Source organism: Akebia trifoliata, chromosome 11 (assembly GCF_017979445.1).
Source record: "Akebia trifoliata isolate Shusen 1 chromosome 11, ASM1797944v1, whole genome shotgun sequence".
Lineage (NCBI taxonomy): Eukaryota > Viridiplantae > Streptophyta > Magnoliopsida > Ranunculales > Lardizabalaceae > Akebia > Akebia trifoliata.
In genome coordinates, this window is record NC_141385.1 from 39,799,121 (window position 1) to 39,819,404 (window position 20,284).

Below are 20,284 nucleotides of genomic sequence, written 5' to 3' on the forward strand. Positions count from 1 at the left end.
TTGTGGTTCAAAATAAACCCCCAATATCTAAATGCAGCACTCCACCAATCTATCTCTATCAAATGGTAGCTTTGATTTAAAATCAACATCCTTCCACCACCTATATATGATGTAAGCAAATTTTATTGAACCCAGCATCACACATCAAAAATTAATGAGAAGTGAAAAATAAGGCATTTGTGTGTGTGTGTGTGTGTTGTAATCGACACTTTCCAAGGAGGCTTCTCTGTGAAAGAAGCTAAAGCGATTAATCATAAAGGAACTTTTTTTTTCATTGATAAGCTGGGGTTGAAGGGACCCCTCCCTGAAACAAATCAACGAGAGTAATTTCAGTATAAGTCCTCAATCAAGATTCTCGTTAACTCCTGAGGTATGAAAGAAGCATCCCAAGTTACAATAAAACCCTCTCCAAAGAAACCCAACTTTGCTAAAACGTCCGCTGCTCTATTAGCTTCTCTCCAAAAATATTCAAACTACATGTTATGAAAGTAGAAGCCAGCATTTGAATCTCCTTGACCAGATCGAAGTATTTTCATGAACTCTCTATCTCTTTTTTAATGCATTTGATTGAATAAAGAGAATCTGAAGATAATAGAATCTGAGCATTCCCCTTTTGGTCAGCAAATTTCATTGCATAAATAATAAAATTAAGCTCTATTATGATGATATCTTTCTCCTTGGAACTGCCCCAGCCTGCAAACACTTGCTTTCGGACATTTCCAAAAAAAATGCTTCACTTTCGGTGCTGCAAGAATACATGTGCAGCCCCAATCCTTAAAAAAAAAAAAAGACGTTGATCCATTCTTGTCATCATCAATAACTTACCATCAAGCACATGTCAGCAACTTAGATATCGATTGTCTTGGAAAAGTTAGTCCTTGGATAGCTTGAATCTCATCCATAAAAGAACCCACACTCATCCGTATCACTCCAAACCTTTGTAAACACAATGACCAAATCCTGTTACTAAACTCACATTGAAAGAAAACATGATCCATAGTTTCCATTGCCCTTTACAAAGGCTACAACGTGAAACTAAGTGGAAACCACGTTTTTAGAGATTATCAATGGTCGAAATTCTACTTTTCGCCACAAGCCATGAAATAAAAGAATATCTTGGAACCAACGGCTTGTTCCAATCTGTCGTACACCAAGATAGAATCGGTTTTTCACCGCTAATAGCTGCATATGTGCTTTTGGACGAGAATTTGCCATTCGAAGTAACTGTCCAAATAAACCTATCCCCCACCAAACCTCTTGGAATGCATTGATTTCCCACCAATTCACAGATTTCTGCCATTCTATCATTATGTAGGTCCCCTAGAGTCCATTTATTATGAACAACAAATTCACTCACCTTTGCCTCCATATGACTATCGAATTGATCATTGATTCGATTGCCATATCTTGCCACCAAACTCTCTCTCTATCCATGGGTCCATCCACATCCGAGTAGTGTGTCCATTCCCCAATAAAATATGAGCATGTTGAAGAAAGGTATCCCTTGCTTTTAATATGCCTCTCTACGCCCAAGAAGCGTTTTGGGCAGCTTGGCATTGCCAAAAATCATTAGCTCCCACATACCTTTGTCTCATCCAATGTGATCATAATGTATTATTTTCCACCAAATTTGAAAATCATTTAATCAACCCTACTTTATTCACATCCCTCAGATTTCGAATGCCAAGACCTTCCGCTTTAATTGGATTGTAAACACGGCTCCATTGGACAACATGAGACATTTTAACCAAGGAAGGCCCTCCCCAAAGAAAATTATTGAGGACTGAATCAATTTTCTTTATAACACTAACCGGTATGTTAAAAGAAGCTGACCAATAAATATTGAAAATAGACAAAACCGATTTAATGAGTTATAATCTACCCACAGACTAAAGAAACCGTGACTTCCAACCTTCAACCCTTTTATAAACTTGATCAATCAAGGGTTGACATAATGAATGGGTCAACCTAGAAGAAAATAACGGCAACCCAATATATTTAACTGGAAGTGATCCGTCAGAAAAACCACAAATTTTCAAGTATCTAGCTTGGTTAGACACAACTCACTAAAAATTTCAAAAAATAGATTAAGAATGTGGCGAATAGAAGAAATTGAGGACTCTAAAGTAAGAAACCACATTCTAATGATGACGGGACTCAAAGACACCATGTGTGTTCCAATCCACCCTGCCCCATGATTGAAGGGCACATTAATGCATGCCCAACATTATAGAGAATGAGGATCTTATACAAGAAAAGGACCTCTCTAACCATTATTCAAAGACTTCATTTTATAATAGAAATTCTACAGGAGAATGTTCTTATTAGGAATCAAACATGAATAGAAACATTTTTATTTTTATTTTTTAATGGGCCCCTCCTAGAAAAACACTACCAACGAGTGTAGTTACAAATCCAACTTATTCCTTCAAATGTTAATAGGATCAATGAGCAGCGAGGCAATGTTATCTTTGGTTCGACCAGTTGAATCATTATATCCATCCTCATGTCGGAACAAGACTTCCATCATTCGTGCAAAGTTGAGAATTGGCTTAAGGACAGGTAGAGGAAATGGATTTTGTTCGAGGCATTCTTGGTTTATGTCTTTCCATGCAATTGTAACAAATTTTCTTATCTCCTCACACGCCTCTTTCTCCGAAACACCATAGTCCTTCATGTAGCACAGAACACTCGAAGCAGCAGCGCCTCTAGCTTGCTCAACCTATAAATTTTTACCAACACATGAAGGTTAGATAACATGGGCACATGTAACTCAAGGTGTTTGTTCTAAAATTAATGTTCGTATGTGATCAAAATGAGAATCGAATGCATGCAAAGTAATTAAATTAAATTCTTGTCTATGCTTGTATACCAGACCTCGTCAGTTCGGACATCATCAAGGAATCGAACAATTAGAGCAGTAGACCTGACAATCTTTGGGACACCAATCGCCCAATCAAATACTTCCTTGGTCGCGACATCTCCCATGAAAATTAAGGATTGGAGGGAAAGCATAGGGTATCCAGCAGTCATTGTAGCAACACTCAGATACTCGTCGAACGTGGGCATGTAACCTGAATTAAACCATTTGGCTTCAGCAAAATAGGCTCTAACCAACTTTTTCATCTGTTATTAATAAAATCAAAGCAATATGACTCATTAGCTATAGTTATAACATCAGAGAAAGTTATTAGGAAGGTAGAATTATATATGCCCATACCGCTTCCTTTGCGTAGTGCACGCAGTACAATCTTTCTTCCTTCATCATCGCTTCTTCAAGTTCTTTGGTGACATCCAATAATGCTAGATAACACTTACTCATGTATTCTGGTAGCATATATGTGGCCGCAGCATCCCACCTAAAGAATTTAAACGGTTTGTTATTTAAGAATGATTGATGCATCAACAAAAACAAAATAACTAATTAATTATCACCCAACTACAAACCTTTCTATTGCCTCTGTAAATAATTGAAGTTCTTCCACTGTACCATATACATCATAAATATCATCTATCACAGATGTGATTGAGATTATTTTGGTCATAAACCTCCTAGCAATTGAGTATTGAGGCTCAAAATAAACCCCCAGAATCCAAAAGTAGCACTCCACCAATCTATCTCTAGCAAAAGGTAGCTGTGATTTAAAGTCGAGATTCTTCCACCACCTATGAAGCAAATATTAATGGACCCAACATTACATATAGAAAATTAATGTGGAGAAGCTCAAAATCATCTACGAAACACTAAGTTTTCTAGTTATTAATAGAAATTTACCTTGAGATATCCCGTAACTCTCCCTTGTGCAACAACTGTACTAGATTGAAATCTAGCTTTGCAAGCTCCAGTAATGAATCAATCCGTGAAGTATCTTTTTCGTAGACAGAGATATAGTGTCTCGCCTTTAGTCTTGGCATACATTTGTGAATTGGTAGGTATAAGGCATGCTCCACTTGCTCCTTAAGTGGAGAGCTTAAATGGATCATCATGGTCATTAACTGTGTACTAGTGAAGGTGAGTGCTTCATCAAGTATATTTTCTCCTTGTACACTAAGATGAGAAGCTTCGTATAGATTTAACATGGCTTTTGCATCATTAACTAAGATCGACTTGAAGCTCCCATCATCTTCCTTGAACTTCTTAAACACACCTGTTTCACCACCCAATTTTCAATGATATTAACTATCTTCTTTTTTCTTTTTGGCTAAGCAAGTAATATTAGTCATCTAAAATACTACCAATTCCCATTATCAATATGCATATATTATATATTGATAAAACATAAACAATAAGTAATGAAGTGAGTTAATTATCCTATTAATGAAATACAACAGTGATGAATCAGTGTATCTCATCGATCATTGTACATTGGTTCATTCTCTATTTGATTTACCTGAAGACACATTATACCCGTGTTGTCGTAGAAGCCGAAAACGAAGAGCAACATTATAAAGATCATCATCATCATCATTATTCTGGGCTTCATATAGAAGTTTTAATGCCTCTTCAATCTCCTCGTTGAAGTGATAAGACACACCGAGATCTTGGAGGGTGTTGATCAAGTTCATTCGTTCAAGCATGTCTTTGGAAGCATTTTGTAGCAGCTTCTTCACCTCTTCTTTTAGTATTTCAACTCGTTGTATAATTTGTGGATTAGATATCTGCTAGAGAACAATAAAGAAAACAAATCAAATTACAAATTAAATTAAATAGATGATTTTTGTTGATAAATGTTTGTGATGATTAAGGGCATATATATATAGGGTCCCGTTCAGCACCAAACATTTTGGCCAACATTTTAGCCAACCATTTTTGTCCTACATGGGTTAGAAGATTTGGAATGGGCTGATTTTTGGTGACGATGATCTCTACGATGAGGAGACCATCCTCACCAAAAATCAGCCCATTCCAAAACTTCTAGCCCCATGTTTACAAGTTGAAAAATCGTGGACCGTCCATTTTTTGTAAACCATTTTTGATGGGGTTAGAAGTTTTGGAATGGGCTGATTTTTGGTGATGATGATCTCCTCAACGTAGAGATCATCCTCACCAAAAATTAACCAATTCCAAAACTTCTAACCTACGTTTTGAAAAATGTTTTGCCAAAATGTTTGATGCCGAATATTTCCCATATATATAATATGTATATAGGTTTAAGTTTATTTATCTATTGATTTTTTATTTAGCCAATTGAAAATGTAAAAGAGGGTGGGGTAGGTCAGGGATCAATAGACTCGTGAGCAACAAAATAATTAATAAACAATCTCGCAAACCCCACCATTAAAATATAAAATCCAACCATCTGGGGATAAAACACTTATATATCCCCGAAATAAAACCTTATTGTTGGATTTCGCATTTCAATTGCAAGGAATCAGGATAATTGTGTGTTTGTTTATGAGTTTCTTTTCATGAGTTTAGAGATCCCGAACAAAATCTATAAAGCTACTTACAATGTTATTTGTGGAGGAGAAGAAGAAGAAGTAGCCTCTCCCACTACTATAGTGGTAATCCATGAATTGACGGATCACCTCCTCTTACTTGTCATGTGTGGGTGAGCATGGGGGTGGAATAAATCAAAACTGAACTCTCTCTCTCTCTCTCTCAAAATATATATATATGGATTAGGATCTATATACACATAAAGCTACAACGTGTTTTGTCTTATATGGGCATAAATGTTTGGAATGGACTGATTTTTTGTGAGGATGATCTCTATGGTGAGGAGATCATCCTTGCCAAAAATCAGCCCATTATGAAACTTCTATCCCCATGTTTACAAGTTGAAAAATTTTAGACCGTCCAATTTTTGTAAATCACTTTTGATGGGGTCAGGTTTCGTAGACACATAAAGCTACAACGTTTTTGTCTTATATGATAAAAAGGATTCAGAATAGGCTGATTTTTTGTGAGGATGATCTCTATGGTGAGGGGATCATCCTTGCAAAAAATCATTCAATTCCAAAACTTCTAACCCCATCAAAACTGATTTACAAAAATTGGATGGTCTAAAATTTTTCAACTTGTAAACATGGGACTAGAAGTTTCATAATAGGCTGATTTTTGACAAGGATGATCTCCTCACCATAGAGATCATCCTCACAAAAAATCAGCCAATTCCAAACATTTTTACCCATATAAGACAAAACACGTTGTAACTTTATGAGTAGTTTTATGTGTATACGGATCCTAATCATATATATATATATAGAGTAGAATGCTAACGTCCAATACTTGATAGGGATATTAGCATTGTCTAACACTTTTTTTTTCCAATAATACCCTCCTCAATTTTTCTTTTAGTGAAAAAGACAAGAGTGTACTGGTATTTTACACAATAAAAGCTCATTTACATAATAAATACTACGAGCATTTACGTATTTTGAATTAAATATCTATTTTATAGTAATGCTTTGGCAATCAATGCCAACATAATTAAATTATTTATTAATGACATAATAAATGTATTTAATATATAAAAGACTAACATGTCCTTATTTGTTTCACTAAAAAACTAAATGAAGAGAGGTATTATTGGAAAAAAAAAAAAAAGTGTTAAACAATACTAATGTCCCCATGAGGTCTTGGACGTTTGCATTTCCCAGACGCACACACACATGTATATGTATATATAGATTATTTGAATTAAGAAAATGTCTAGGGATAAGATACCCAATTTGTGGTTGGGTATTTATAAATGTGGGATAACACATTTACCTTGTTAATTACGTGAATACTTTGTCCAAAATCTGATTTGTACCTATAAACATGGGGTCTACACGTATATATAAAACGAGTGTTGTTTTTCTCACAGAATTGTCAACAAATTTGCTCATAGAGGAACGGCCATTTGACATGTGGTGAAAATTACATAAGAAATAAGAGAGAAAATTTCACTCTCCTAACCACCGTAGAAAACCTAAATTTCCTAACCGAATCACCTTGTGACATTCAAAAATATTATCTAATGCAACGGGGTTGTACATTCAAAAAAGAATTTGAATTTAAGTGTGAGCACTTGGTAGCCATCCATTTTCAATTATTAGATGAATCAAGCTTGAAAAACTTTTATATATATATATGGGGCGGTTCAAGGACCATATGTAAAAACATATGAAAAAACAATAGTTTTTCAAAATATGGGTTAGAGGTTTTGGATTAAGCTGATTTTTTGCGAGAATGGTCACTATGATGAGAAGATCATCCTCACAAAAAATCAGCTCAATCAAAAACTTCTAAATCCATCAAAAGTGATTTACAAATTATTGACAAAAATTGGCAAAAAATCGACGGTCCACATTCTAAATCACTTTTAATGGGGTTAGAAGTTTCAGATTTGACAGATTTTTTTTTTTTTCGGATGATCTTCCCATCATAGAGATCATCCTCACAAAAAATCAGCTTGATCCGAAACTTCTAACCCATATTTTGAAAATTTATTATTGTTACATTGTTTTTTCATATGTTTTCTCATATGTCCCTTGAACCTGACCGTGTATATATATATAGGATTAGGATCTGTAAACACATATAACTACTCATAAAGTTACAACGTGTTTTGTCTTATATGTGCAAAAATGTTTGGAATGGGCTGATTTTTTGTGAGGATGATCTCTATGGTGAGGAGATCATCCTTGCCAAAAATCAGCCCATTATGAAACTTCTAGCCCCATCTTTACAAGTTGAAAAATTCTAGGCCATCCAATTTTTGTAAATCACTTTTGATAAGGTTAGAAGTTTTGGAATGGAATGATTTTTTGCAAGGATGATCCCCTCACCACAGAGATCATCCTCACAAAAAATCAGCCCATTCCAAACCTTTTTAACCATATAAGACAAAAACATTGTAGCTTTACGAGTAGCTTTATGTGTCTACATATATATATATATATATATATATATATATATATATATGGGTCCCGTTCGGCACCCTAAGTTTTACCACACACTTTAACAAACGCGTTTTGTCTTACATGGGTTAGAAATTTCGGAATGAGCTGATTTTTGGTGAAGATGATCTCTATGGTGAGGAGATCATCCTCACCAAAAATCAGCTCATTCCAAAACTTCTAACCCCATCAAAATTGATTTACAAAAAATGGACGGTCCACGATTTTCAACGTGTAAACATGGGGCTAAACATTTCGGAATGGGCTGATTTTTGGGGAGGATGATCTTCTAATCATAGAGATCATCCTCACCAAAAATCAGCTCATTCCAAAATTTCTAACCCATGTAGGACAAAAAACGTTTGTTAAAGTGTGTGGTAAAACTTAGGGTGCTGAACATTTCCCATATATATATATATATATGAGTAGCGTTCAATGGCCAACAGTTTGGCAAACATTTTGGCAAACACATTTTTCAAAACATGGGTTAGAGGTCTTGGAATGGGCTGATTTTTGGTGAGGATGATCTCTATGGTGAGGAGATCATCATCACCAAAAATCAGCCCATTCCAAAACTTCTAACCTCATCAAAAATGGTTTACAAAAAATGGACGGTTCACGATTTTTCAACTTGTAAAATGGGGCTAGAAGTTTTGGAATGAGCTGATTTTTGGTGAGGATGATCTCCTCACCGTAGAGATCATCCTCACCAAAAATCAGCCCATTCCAAGACCTCTAACCCATGTTTTGAAAAAGTGTTTGCCAAAATGTTTGCCAAACTGTTGGCCACGGATAGGGACCCTATATATATATATATATATATATAGCGTTATTACGACCCCTATTACGACTCACATTGCGACTCACCGTTTGTCTTATATGGGCAAAAATATTTGGAATTGGCTGATTTTTTGTGAGGATGATCTCTGTGATGAGGGGATCATCCTCGCAAAAAATCATCCCATTCCAAAACTTCTAACCCCATCAAAATTGATTTACAAAAATTGGACGATCTAAAATTTTTCAACTTGTAAACATGGGGCTACTCATAAAGCTACATATATATATATATATATATATATGGGTCGGGTTCCGTAGACCCCAATTACGACTCACATTGCGACACACCGTTTTGTCTTATATGGGAAAAAATGTTTGGAATGGGCTGATTTTTTGTGAGGATGATCTCTATGGTGAGGAGATCATCCTTGCCAAAAATCAGCTCATTATGAAACTTCGAGCCCCATGTTTACAAGTTGAAAAAGTTTAGACCGTCCAATTTTTGTAAATCAATTTTGATGGGGTTAGAAGTTTTGGAATGGGATGATTTTTTGCAAGGATGATCCCCTCATCACAGAGATCATTCTCACAAAAAATCAGCCCATTCCAAACATTTTTGCCCATATAAGACAAACGGTATGTCGCAATGTGAGTCGTAATGGGGTCGTAGGAACCCCACCCTATATATATATATATATATATATATATATAGCTTTATGAGTAGCTTTATGTGTCTACAGAACCCGACCCATATATATATATATATATATATATATATATATATATATATATTAGTTTTTTCATAAAATCTTTTTTTTTTTATCGGTAAGTTGAGGTTATAAAAGGTCCCACCCTAATTTATTAAAATCTAGAAGGTTGTGGTGTTAGATTCACAATATAATAATCAATGTGGGCTCAATGACTTATTTTAAGATTTTAAATCTTAAAATTAGAATTCGTGAGAGAAGGAAGTTCTGGCAGGAAAGAGAAATTTTCTCTCTATTGCTAATGTCATTTGCAGCATATGTCAAACGGTTGTTGGGTTGTAAGCAAAAAGTCATTCTATATAAAATCCCTTTAAGAATAATGATAACTTAACTCTCTCCTCTGGCAAACTCTCACCACATGGTTGTGCATGGAACAATTGATTTTTTTTTCTTAGGATATGCAACCACACATCTCCATGTGGGGGAGAGTTTGTCAAAGGGGAGTTAGAAAATCACAACTCAACATTAAAACTTGACTCGACTTGCATTCTAACAATTTGACTCCAATGAGTGTACTTAATTTGGTGAGAGTCACTGGACCCACATGAATTGCCACACTAGCATTCCATGACACCGCTCGCATCTAGATTCATGGAAAATTACATAATGCGAAACTTATTAACTTCCCTAATGTGAAAATTACATTTACTAATCAAATCATCATCAAAACCTTAATATATTTTATTTTATTGTCAAAATCTTAATATTAATTATGAAAACAAAAATAAATAAATAAATGAAAAGATTTTAACACAACAAATTCTTTAAGTGGATTTTAAACTAATGAATCAACTCGATCTCCGTGATTACTATAAAAGATGAGGAATTGGGTTTGAAAACCATGCTTACCATTTTATTATTATCTGTGGAGGACAAGAGGAAGTAGTCGCCCCATACGCTAGGATGATAATTTGCAGACTTACGGATCACCTCCTTTTTCTGATTCTTAGGAGAAGAAAGGGAACAAATCAAGGGTGAACTCATTCTCTATACACTAGAAATCTCTATAAATTAAATTAAGCTTCAGAAAATGTGAGGGCTTCTCTCAATGCTCAAGAGTTATAAAACCCTTGGTATTTATAAGCGTGGGCATTCTTCATATGGTCCCCCCATGCTTTGGTCATTATTCATGATATATCGGTGTCACCATTTTCTTCACTCTCGGATTTAACTATATATATTTCTTTTTTTGCTTTAGGGGGGGCCGACGTAACAACCATCTTGCACGGTGTTCAACAATTAAACATAGCCACTTTTATGTGGAGGGGTAGATATAGGCAAAATTTTATTTAATATTTTCTTTGTTTAGGAAAAATATAGGCAAAATTTCTGCAATATTCCCTCTATCCTTACGTATATAATAGAACTAAATAACAACAGTGATCACTTTCTTGATCACGGACTTTCTACTCGACATTCCTCCTTAAGCTGATTTACCCAAAAATTGAAAAGTTCCCAAAATAGTAAACAATTCATTTTAATTCCTAAAATGGTAAGTTACCATTAATTTCTTGAAGCAAAATATTTCATGTAAGTGGAAAGAATTTATTGTTTTACAAAGTAATAATAAATAAAAAAGTTCCATTTTATAAAACAGTAAATTATTTTCCCCTACATACATTTTATTTAAAAAATGGGAATTTATCATCTTCAAAGTCTACTGTTTTGGGAGTGGATCCTTTATTGTAGCCGTTTTTAATGGTTAGGATGGTACCATTACCAGTTTAACACCAGAGGACTATGGTGTTATTTTGTCTAAATTTGACTCTCTCTTGGCTGTAGATAAAGTGCGAGCACTAGAGGTAAAAAGGCTCCTAAAGAGGATCTGCTCCCATTTTATTTTTTCGGAATTTTTAACTTTTTCTCTACTGACCATTCCATAATATTAATTCTTCCAAAAATTTAATAGATATATCTATTAAAAATCAGTCAATTTCAAATCTTTTTATCCATATAAGACAAACACATTGTAGTTTTATGAGTAGCTTTATGTGTATATATATGGGGAGGGGGATGACCAAATCCTTGTGAAGCAGTATACGAGGGCTGATTTAATTGGTTAAGGCTTAAGAATCCGGGTTATAGAGAGGGAGAATTAGTAAAAAGTTTAGACTAGATTGACTAATTTAGCAAGTTTTCAAATCTTACTAAGGGTTGGATCCTCATGGATTACAACATTGACAATCCAACACCACGTATAGTACCTTAGATTTCATGGAAAAACTCATATTAAAGAAAAACTTGTATTGGATCCAAAGTATTGAAAATGGATGGTCAATGAACTCTCAAATTTGAAATTTAATTTCAAGGTAAAAATAATATACTTTAAAATTTTTTATTTTTTTATTTTTGCAATATTCTTAGAATTTTCAATTTTGAACTTTACATGCATGGGACCATGTTTTTGGGTGTCACTAAATGATGCGGTCAAGACATGATTGAAGATTCTTATTATGTGTTCCTGAAATAAATATATTTTAAATAATATTAGAGTATAAAAGTAAGAAGAAATTGAAATAACTTATCGATGACCGAGGCACGAAGAAGTCTTTCTCCTTAAAAACCAATTTTGTTCTTTCATGATTGAATCCACAATGCAATCAGTCTCAGACGTCTAGTTTCTAAAATTCAACACTCAGAAGTAACAGATTCATTTCGAACTTGATCCAATCAAACGTTGTACAAGCAACCGAATATTTGTGAAGAAGAACAAATAGTGAGAATAATAGAGAAGGAAGAAACAAGAGATTAAGAAGATTTTTCGATCTCTCAAACACTATGGTACGATCTGTTTTATAGATATAATAATGATAGATATGTTTGGGTCTTAATTGATCTATTTCTAAATGTTGGAGGATCCAAACGGTCAATATATTAACTCGAACGAGTAGCCAAATTAACTGTTGAGATGAAAAGAAGTAATGGATCTTAGTTTAGCAAAAGTGGGCCTTCCACACGAGGCGTAAATCCGAGATTTGCACTCCCACTCTACAGGCATTGCATGTGTATACACTCGCACTAAGATTTTCTAATTGATTGATCCTAAGCATAATGGATTGCAGTCTTACGGTGCCTTGAGTCCTTATTTGCATGCGAGGTTCACTTTCTTTCTCACTCACATCCAAGCAAGAGAGATAATAAGATCTTTTATTAGTTGAATAATATATTTGTATTTATTCGATGTGAGACTAAAAATTTGAAGAATTGTCTCAACAACTCTTATAAACAAAAAAAAAAACTAATATAATCTTTGGCTTTCAACTTATACAAAAATAAAAAAAACCCTCATTTAACTTAAATTTTTCCAATTAAGAAAATCTCTACACTTTACAAATAACAATCAAGTGATCTTGAATTCAAAACTTGCCCTCAACAGAAATATAAATAAAACTATGAATGTTACAATAAACACAAGGAAAAGTGTTTCAATAAAAGAGGAGGAGGTGGACAGTACATCCTAAAATATTTTTGAGAGATTCTATTGAGACACCAACTTTTTTACTTACAACCCAACAACCCTTATTGAAGTTGAATGGAGTTTAAGGTCAGTGTGTCATAAGTAAAAGCTGGTGTTTTAATAGAAGCCCTCTTATTTACTTAGAGCGCATGGATAGGTTATTTATCCTTGTCGCCCACAGCTGACAGTTAAACCGAACGAACTTATTTTAATATCCGGTTGGACCCGGTTTAACCACCGATTTGATCCGGTTTATACGACAATGATTTGCAGCTTTGCAAATTGCACTGTCGATAACACCAAAATACCACAATTAAGACAAGGTTGGTGGCTGCGACGTGGCAAAATTTGATTCATGATTTGGTTGACAAGAATGAATCCGGTTCACGCCCATTCTATTTTAACGAGAATGCGAATATTTTTTTTATTTATTAAAATTTATTATTTTTAAATTACAAAAATAACTTTGGAAAGATTCAGCAATGTGTACATTTAAAATAAATTATTTATAATAATAATAAAGAGATTTACTCGGCAGACCCAACTGTTGCACTTTTATTATAAAAACTCCCTTAAAATTTTGACAATTCTAAGGGGACCTTGTTTTATGAAGTTCATTACCCAGTAAACCCTGGAATTTGGAATCAAACAAGTCTACTGGAGTATAAAATGAAGGAGTGCCTCTTGACTAAAAAGGGACTAAATTTGATTTAAACCTAAATCTCATATAAAAAACCCCAACCCGAACTGACGACCTAAATATGGGGTATTCCTTCTTGTTCTCAAGACTCAACTATCATTAATTAGTGTATGGGCATACTCTCTACAATTCTAATACCTCATCACATTCTTCAGTGGTTCTTCAATATGTTGATGAAGAGATTGATTGTCCAATATTATTTGCTACATAAATTCTCTTTATAATTGGTGATACATCACTATCTTTTACTACATTTTCATCATCTACCTTATAAAACCTATGATTACACTTTGACAATCAAGTTACCAAGAGTAATGAGGTCTAGTAAGGAAAATTGGATATCTTCATCTTTGAAAATTTTACCCTTTTATAATAAGTGTGGGTTTTTTTCACTTAATCACCTCCATGCAAGTCAAAATCTTTTGAACCAAATAATTGCAATCATTGTTCGTTTTTCTCTCGATATTAGATTCTACGAAGACTACTCAACACATGAAGGAACATGTTAGAATTCAATGGTGCTTCCATGCAAGTCAAAATCTTTTGAACCAAATAATTGCAATCATTGTTCGTTTTTCTCTCGATATTAGATTCTACGAAGACTACTCAACACATGAAGGAACATGTTAGAATTCAATGGTGCATTGGCCTTCCTGTCGTATCAAGTTTCTCGTGCACCTATTTTCTTATTATATTAATAAGCACTCATTACTTGAGGTGCCCATAACTATCCCTTTGGCTACCTACTTCGATGTTTCATCCCAAGAGTCTAATCACCTGAATCTAGGATATGTATAGTGCTCATCTTTGGGGTTCGATCTTAAATTCTCAAACTAGGGATGGGTGAGATCTATTCTTAATTACCCAAGTCAAGTAAATGTGGGAGTTGATTTGCAATATTACCCTCCAAGAGTAAAAGATTTTTTTTTTAGAACAATGCTGAAGTGATCTCAAGATTGTACCTCATATCACACATCTTGAAATGAAAATGTTTAGAAATAGGTAAAAGAGTCGTGAGTGACCTCAAGATTGTATATCGTGATGTGAAAGTGTGAAGGAGCAATACATGCTTTTTATCAAGATACGAGTGAAAGAGCATCCTCTACATTTTCATGTTACGATGTGCAATCTGAGGTACAATTCTTAAGGTGACTACAGCATGACTCTTCCTAGATATTTCCCACTCATATTCCTTTCACCAAATAGAAAAATAGACCGCTCTAGATGGAGTATCCTGTGCTCTATGGATTTAGTTTGTAAAACAACACTCATTTCGATCCGCTAAGTTATTTTAAAATCAGTCTGATTAGTGATCAAAGGTCGATGATTTAGATCTCTCTCTTTCTTTTAAAGCATATTTTACATGAGGCATCATCATAATTTGACTCAATCATTCAAGATGACGCTGCCTTCAAATTGTCTATCACTAATTAATGTCCAACATTTTTCACGAGTCGAGATGTGAGTGGATGCTGACATTGATCTTATCATCTCCATTTATATTGAAAATAACCAGCCCTTATAAAAGGGATAGTGACCCAATAATGAATTTCATTCATCCAATACTTTAGAGAGATTAGTCGTGGTGCGCGCAAGCTGGCCCGGACACTCGGTTAGCAAAAAAAATACTTGAGTGAAAAATAATCCTTCGACCTAAAAAAAAAAGTTTAGCCTTGCTGTGTCTTATAATCAGAAAGAAGAAGATGCGTGGACAAGCTCACATGATCTTCCAAGGCTCACCATTGATCTACAACCTGGGGTTTTCAAGAAAGAAGAAGATGCGTGATTGGATCGAAAACTTTTTCAATTGATCAGACCATGGTTGAACCGATGAACCATACATATGATAGGGCTTTGTTAACATGTTTAAGTGCATTAAATACACTTTGAAAATTGAAATTCTTACCAAAATAAATATAAAAAAAATGTCCTCAAAAGATTTTTTATATCAAAAATACCCTCAAATACTAATTTTTTTAAGGTGTATTTGATGCACCTAAACTTGAGCTCTAAGGGCATGCATAACGAGACCTTTTGAATTAATCGGTGGTTTCTTTAAATTTTCAAAATTTGAACCAAGGATCATACTGAATATTTGTCCCATTGGTCAGATTTTGATTTAATTCGGTTGAATCGATTTATGATTCATAAAAGACCAATTATATTTCAAAAGTGATAATACTAAAAACATCAATGTTTCGTAAGTCAAATCGATAAAATTACAAAATCTAATTGAATTGGGTTGAACCACCAGTTGGTCCGGTTTTTACTGTTGTATATTTTTGTTTGGACTTGGGCTTTAGAAGGGAATGTTTTTCGAATCAAGTAGATTCTTGTGTTTGTATGTGATTCTCCTTTCTTTGATACTTATGTTTCAAAAAAAAAAAGAATTTTTCACTATATTTTGAACCAAACCAATAGTTTAGTGAAATTCGTGTCAGATCCGGTTGAACCACAGGTTCACTCTTTTGTTCAAAACATTGGAAATAATGATTTTCTAAAATATTATAATAATCCTAAAAACATCTTTTATACATAAAATTTGCATATGTTATTGATTTGATTTGTTTTGTGTGTTTATTAGGATGGACGATAGAACACGCACAAAGGTGATCCATCAGATTGAAGGTGGATTTATTGAAATGGGATTTAAGTTGTATGAAAGCGTCTTCTACATCATAGAGAAGGGCCCACATAAGTGCACCATTGAATCGACAGTCAACTACGAGGTTGACTAAGAACACTCTTCCAATACTTCTATCATCACTGCTGACGTTTTATATGGGATGGCTACAGCAATCGCAAATTATGTTCTTGATCAGAAAGTACCAAAGGTGAGAATGGACGATAGAACACGCACAAAGGTGATCCATCAGATTGAAAGTGGATTTATTGGAATGGGATTTAAGTTATATGAAAGCGTCTTCCACATCATAGAGAAGGGGCCACATAAGTGCACCATTGAATCGACAGTCAACTACGAGGTTGACTAAGAACACTCTTCCAATACTTCTATCATCACTGCTGACGTTTTATATGAGATGGCTACAGCAATCGCAAATTATGTTCTTGATCAGAAAGCTACCAAAGGTGAGAATGGACGATAGAACACGCACAAAGGTGATCCATCAGATTGAAGGTGGATTTATTGGAATGGGATTTAAGTTGTATGAAAGCGTCTTCCACATCATAGAGAAGGGCCACATAAGTGCACCATTGAATCGACAGTCAACTACGAGGTCGACTAAGAACACTCTTCCAATACTTCTATCATCACTGCTGACGTTTTATATGGATGGCTACAGCAATCGCAAATTATGTTCTTGATCAGAAAGCTACCAAAGGTGAGAATGGACGATAGAACACGCACAAAGGTGATCCATCAGATTGAAGGTGGATTTATTGGAATGGGATTTAAGTTGTATGAAAGTGTCTTCCACATCATAGAGAAGGGCCCACATAAGTGCACCATTGAATCGACAGTCAACTACGAGGTCGACTAAGAACACTCTTCCAATACTTCTATCATCACTGCTGACGTTTTATATGGGATGGCTACAGCAATCGCAAATTATGTTCTTGATCAGAAAGCTACCAAAGGTGAGAATGGACGATAGAACACGCACAAAGGTGATCCATCAGATTGAAGGTGGATTTATTGGAATGGGATTTAAGTTGTATGTAAGCGTCTTCCACATCATAGAGAAGGGCCCACATAAGTGCACCATTGAATCGACAGTCAACTACGAGGTCGACTAAGAACACTCTTCCAATACTTCTATCATCACTGCTGACGTTTTATATGGGATGGCTATAGCAATCGCAATTATGTTCTTGATCAGAAAGCTACCAAGGTGAGAATGGACGATAGAACACGCACAAAGGTGATCCATCAGATTGAAGGTGGATTTATTGGAATGGGATTTAAGTTGTATGAAAGCGTCTTCCACATCATAGAGAAGGGCCCACATAAGTGCACCATTGAATCGACAGTCAACTACGAGGTCGACTAAGAACACTCTTCCAATACTTCTATCATCACTGCTGACGTTTTATATGGGATGGCTACAACAATCGCAAATTATGTTCTTGATCAGAAAGCTACCAAAGGTGAGAATGGACGATAGAACACGCACAAAGGTGATCCATCAGATTGAAGGTGGATTTATTGGAATGGGATTTAAGTTGTATGAAAGCGTCTTCCACATCATAGAGAAGGGCCCACATAAGTGCACCATTGAATCGACAGTCAACTACGAGGTCGACTAAGAACACTCTTCCAATACTTCTATCATCACTGCTGACGTTTTATATGGGATGGCTATAGCAATCGCAAATTATGTTCTTGATCAGAAAGCTACCAAAGGTGAGAATGGACGATAGAACACGCACAAAGGTGATCCATCAGATTGAAGGTGGATTTATTGGAATGGGATTTAAGTTGTATGAAAGCGTCTTCCACATCATAGAGAAGGGCCCACATAAGTGCACCATTGAATCGACAGTCAACTACGAGGTCGACTAAGAACACTCTTCCAATACTTTTATCATCACTGCTGACGTTTTATATGGGATGGCTACAGCAATCGCAAATTATGTTCTTGATCAGAAAGCTACCAAAGGTGAGAATGGACGATAGAACACGCACAAAGGTGATCCATCAGATTGAAGGTGGATTTATTGGAATGGGATTTAAGTTGTATGAAAGCGTCTTCCACATCATAGAGAAGGGCCCACATAAGTGCACCATTGAATCGACAGTCAACTACGAGGTTGACCAAGAACACTCTTCCAATACTTCTATCATCACTGCTGACGTTTTATATGGGATGGCTACATTAATCGAAAATTATGTATAACTCAAATCGACTTTCAATTTAGCATAATCTTTAATTATCACCTCTCCAATTCTATCAACTACTCCTTAAATTCTTCAGGGCCTTAATGAGGTGTCAATGGTACCTATTTAATTAGAATTGACGTGGCACCTGTTTAATTAAAATTGACATGGAATCCGAGCACCTCTTTGGGGTGACCACTCCACATGTCTTCATGTCTCTCTTTAAAGTCTCATTCTTTTGAGACAACAGCGTTGTCTCACCATTAAGACCTACCCTCTTAGAGCAATAAGTCCTTTTACTATCTTGATCCCACCTAGCACCTCACCTTTGGGTCTAAGGTAATTTGGCCTAGTCCTTCAATCTTGGCTATTTTTCATCCCACCTCATATTCCACTAACGTCTCATTCTTTTAGGGATCACAAGTCATTTACCATTTTAACTATGTTTTATCCTCTCCCAACACCATACACCAAGGTCTTAAGGTAATTGTGACATTTTTCTTCACCATTGACTTTGGTCCCTTTCATCCTTACAAATAAATAATGACATCCATTACCCTTATTTTATTGAGACTACTTTATGATCAATGATCAATGACCAATGAGCCCCTTACCCATCTCTTATTTCAAAGTTCTTTCTATCCAATTTCAAAGTAAATTGACCAAAATCAAGTAGCTTTGACCATTTTACCTACTAAAGAGAATTATGTCGAACGTCTTGTACTTTTATCCCTTTGAGAATCTTGGTTGGTGAGAATCAACACCTTGAAAATGACTATTGAGGATAAGGGTATGAAAGAAAATGAAAGTCACTCATGAAGGTATTCTTGGGAATATTGCGCACTTGAAAAGATTAAGACTATTTTGCCTTCAAAGGTCTCTCAAAACTTTATAAATAGAAACATATTCAAGGCAAGAGGGGAGAAGGTTTTTAGAGTAAATTATTTTTGTCAAAATACTCTCTCAAGAACCTCCCTAATCCCCAAACTTTTGTCCAACTTTTTGCCTATCCCTTTGGAAACCCTAGAGCTAAAATAGGGAAGAGTTAGAAAGAAAAAAAGATTAAGGTGGGGTAGGAGATTGTTCTATTCATTTTAGGTTATTTGCTTCTCCCCTTCCTTATTTAATCTCTTTTTAGTATTTCTTTTAAGTTCAAGTTTTATGTAATGTAACTTCTTTACTTTCTATCAAAGGCATAATGTTAAAGAGAGTAAGTCTTCACCACGTGAAAACATCTCTCCCTTCCACGTTCTCCAGTAAATTCTAAGAGTATTCAACCTCTATGCAAGTTGTCTTAAGTTTCTTTTAATTTCCAAGCATATTGTTTTTTACGTAAGGGTGAAGCGCCCTCGTTCCCCGGGGTGCGCGGATCCGCTTTTGACCCTTGAGGTTTGGGAGTCGCCACCTAGTTATTACGGTCTAGGAACCGATTAATGACTCTAAACAGATAAAGGACTAATCTAGAACAGAAAAAAAAACTGAATTCGGGGATCATGTTACGGGGTTGGAAAGTGTTAGGCACCAACCCCGCCCGGCCAAAATCGGTCTCTACTAATTTTTCAAATAAGCTACATTGCTAAAAAAACCTAGATAATAATAAAATAAAATAAAAATAAGAAGTTATACATTTTCGATAGCAAAGACTTTATTTCCTCAGATCCGACAAAAATTGCTCCTTGTACCGTACTTCTTGCTTCGCTCTGTCTCCGAATTTGATTTTCGATCTCCGAAGCAAGGTATCTCTTTTTTTCTTGGATCTGAATTCTTCGAGTTTGTTATGGATTTTGGGGTGTTTTTGAAGGTTTTTAGGTGTTTTTTATGCTAAAATCGAAGAAGGGATGTTAGGTAAGGAG

At 35.1% G+C, this 20,284-nt stretch overlaps 1 protein-coding gene across 2 annotated transcripts; it reads right to left on the bottom strand.

The window, feature by feature from the left end:
- Positions 1-2,273: 2,273 nt before the first annotated feature.
- LOC147391606 ((-)-germacrene D synthase-like) lies at positions 2,274-10,467 on the bottom strand. 2 transcript variants are annotated; one of them, XM_086458894.1, is made up of 7 exons: positions 10,284-10,467; positions 4,392-4,659; positions 3,776-4,148; positions 3,448-3,666; positions 3,221-3,359; positions 2,878-3,126; positions 2,274-2,722 (listed from the first exon to the last, which is right to left on the bottom strand). In XM_086458894.1, exons 1-7 carry the CDS (start codon positions 10,416-10,418, stop codon positions 2,429-2,431), a joined length of 1,677 nt encoding a protein of 558 aa, XP_086315020.1. In that variant the 5' UTR covers positions 10,419-10,467; the 3' UTR covers positions 2,274-2,428. The 2 variants fall into 2 exon arrangements, with proteins under 2 accessions (XP_086315020.1, XP_086315019.1); XM_086458893.1 differs by having other exon boundaries at positions 4,392-4,662.
- Positions 10,468-20,284: the final 9,817 nt, after the last annotated feature.

What these genes read in the sequence shown, in the direction of transcription:
- LOC147391606 (XM_086458893.1), bottom strand. Translation starts at nt 10,418, where the DNA reads ATGAGTTCACCCTTGATTTGTTCCCTTTCTTCTCCTAAGAATCAGAAA. An exon ending in CGGGTATAATGTGTCTTCAG is followed by an intron (nt 4,149 to 4,391) that starts GTAAATCAAATA and finishes GTGGTGAAACAG; the next exon opens with GTGTGTTTAAGAAGTTCAAG. An exon ending in TTTACAGAGGCAATAGAAAG is followed by an intron (nt 3,360 to 3,447) that starts GTTTGTAGTTGG and finishes TAAATTCTTTAG; the next exon opens with GTGGGATGCTGCGGCCACAT.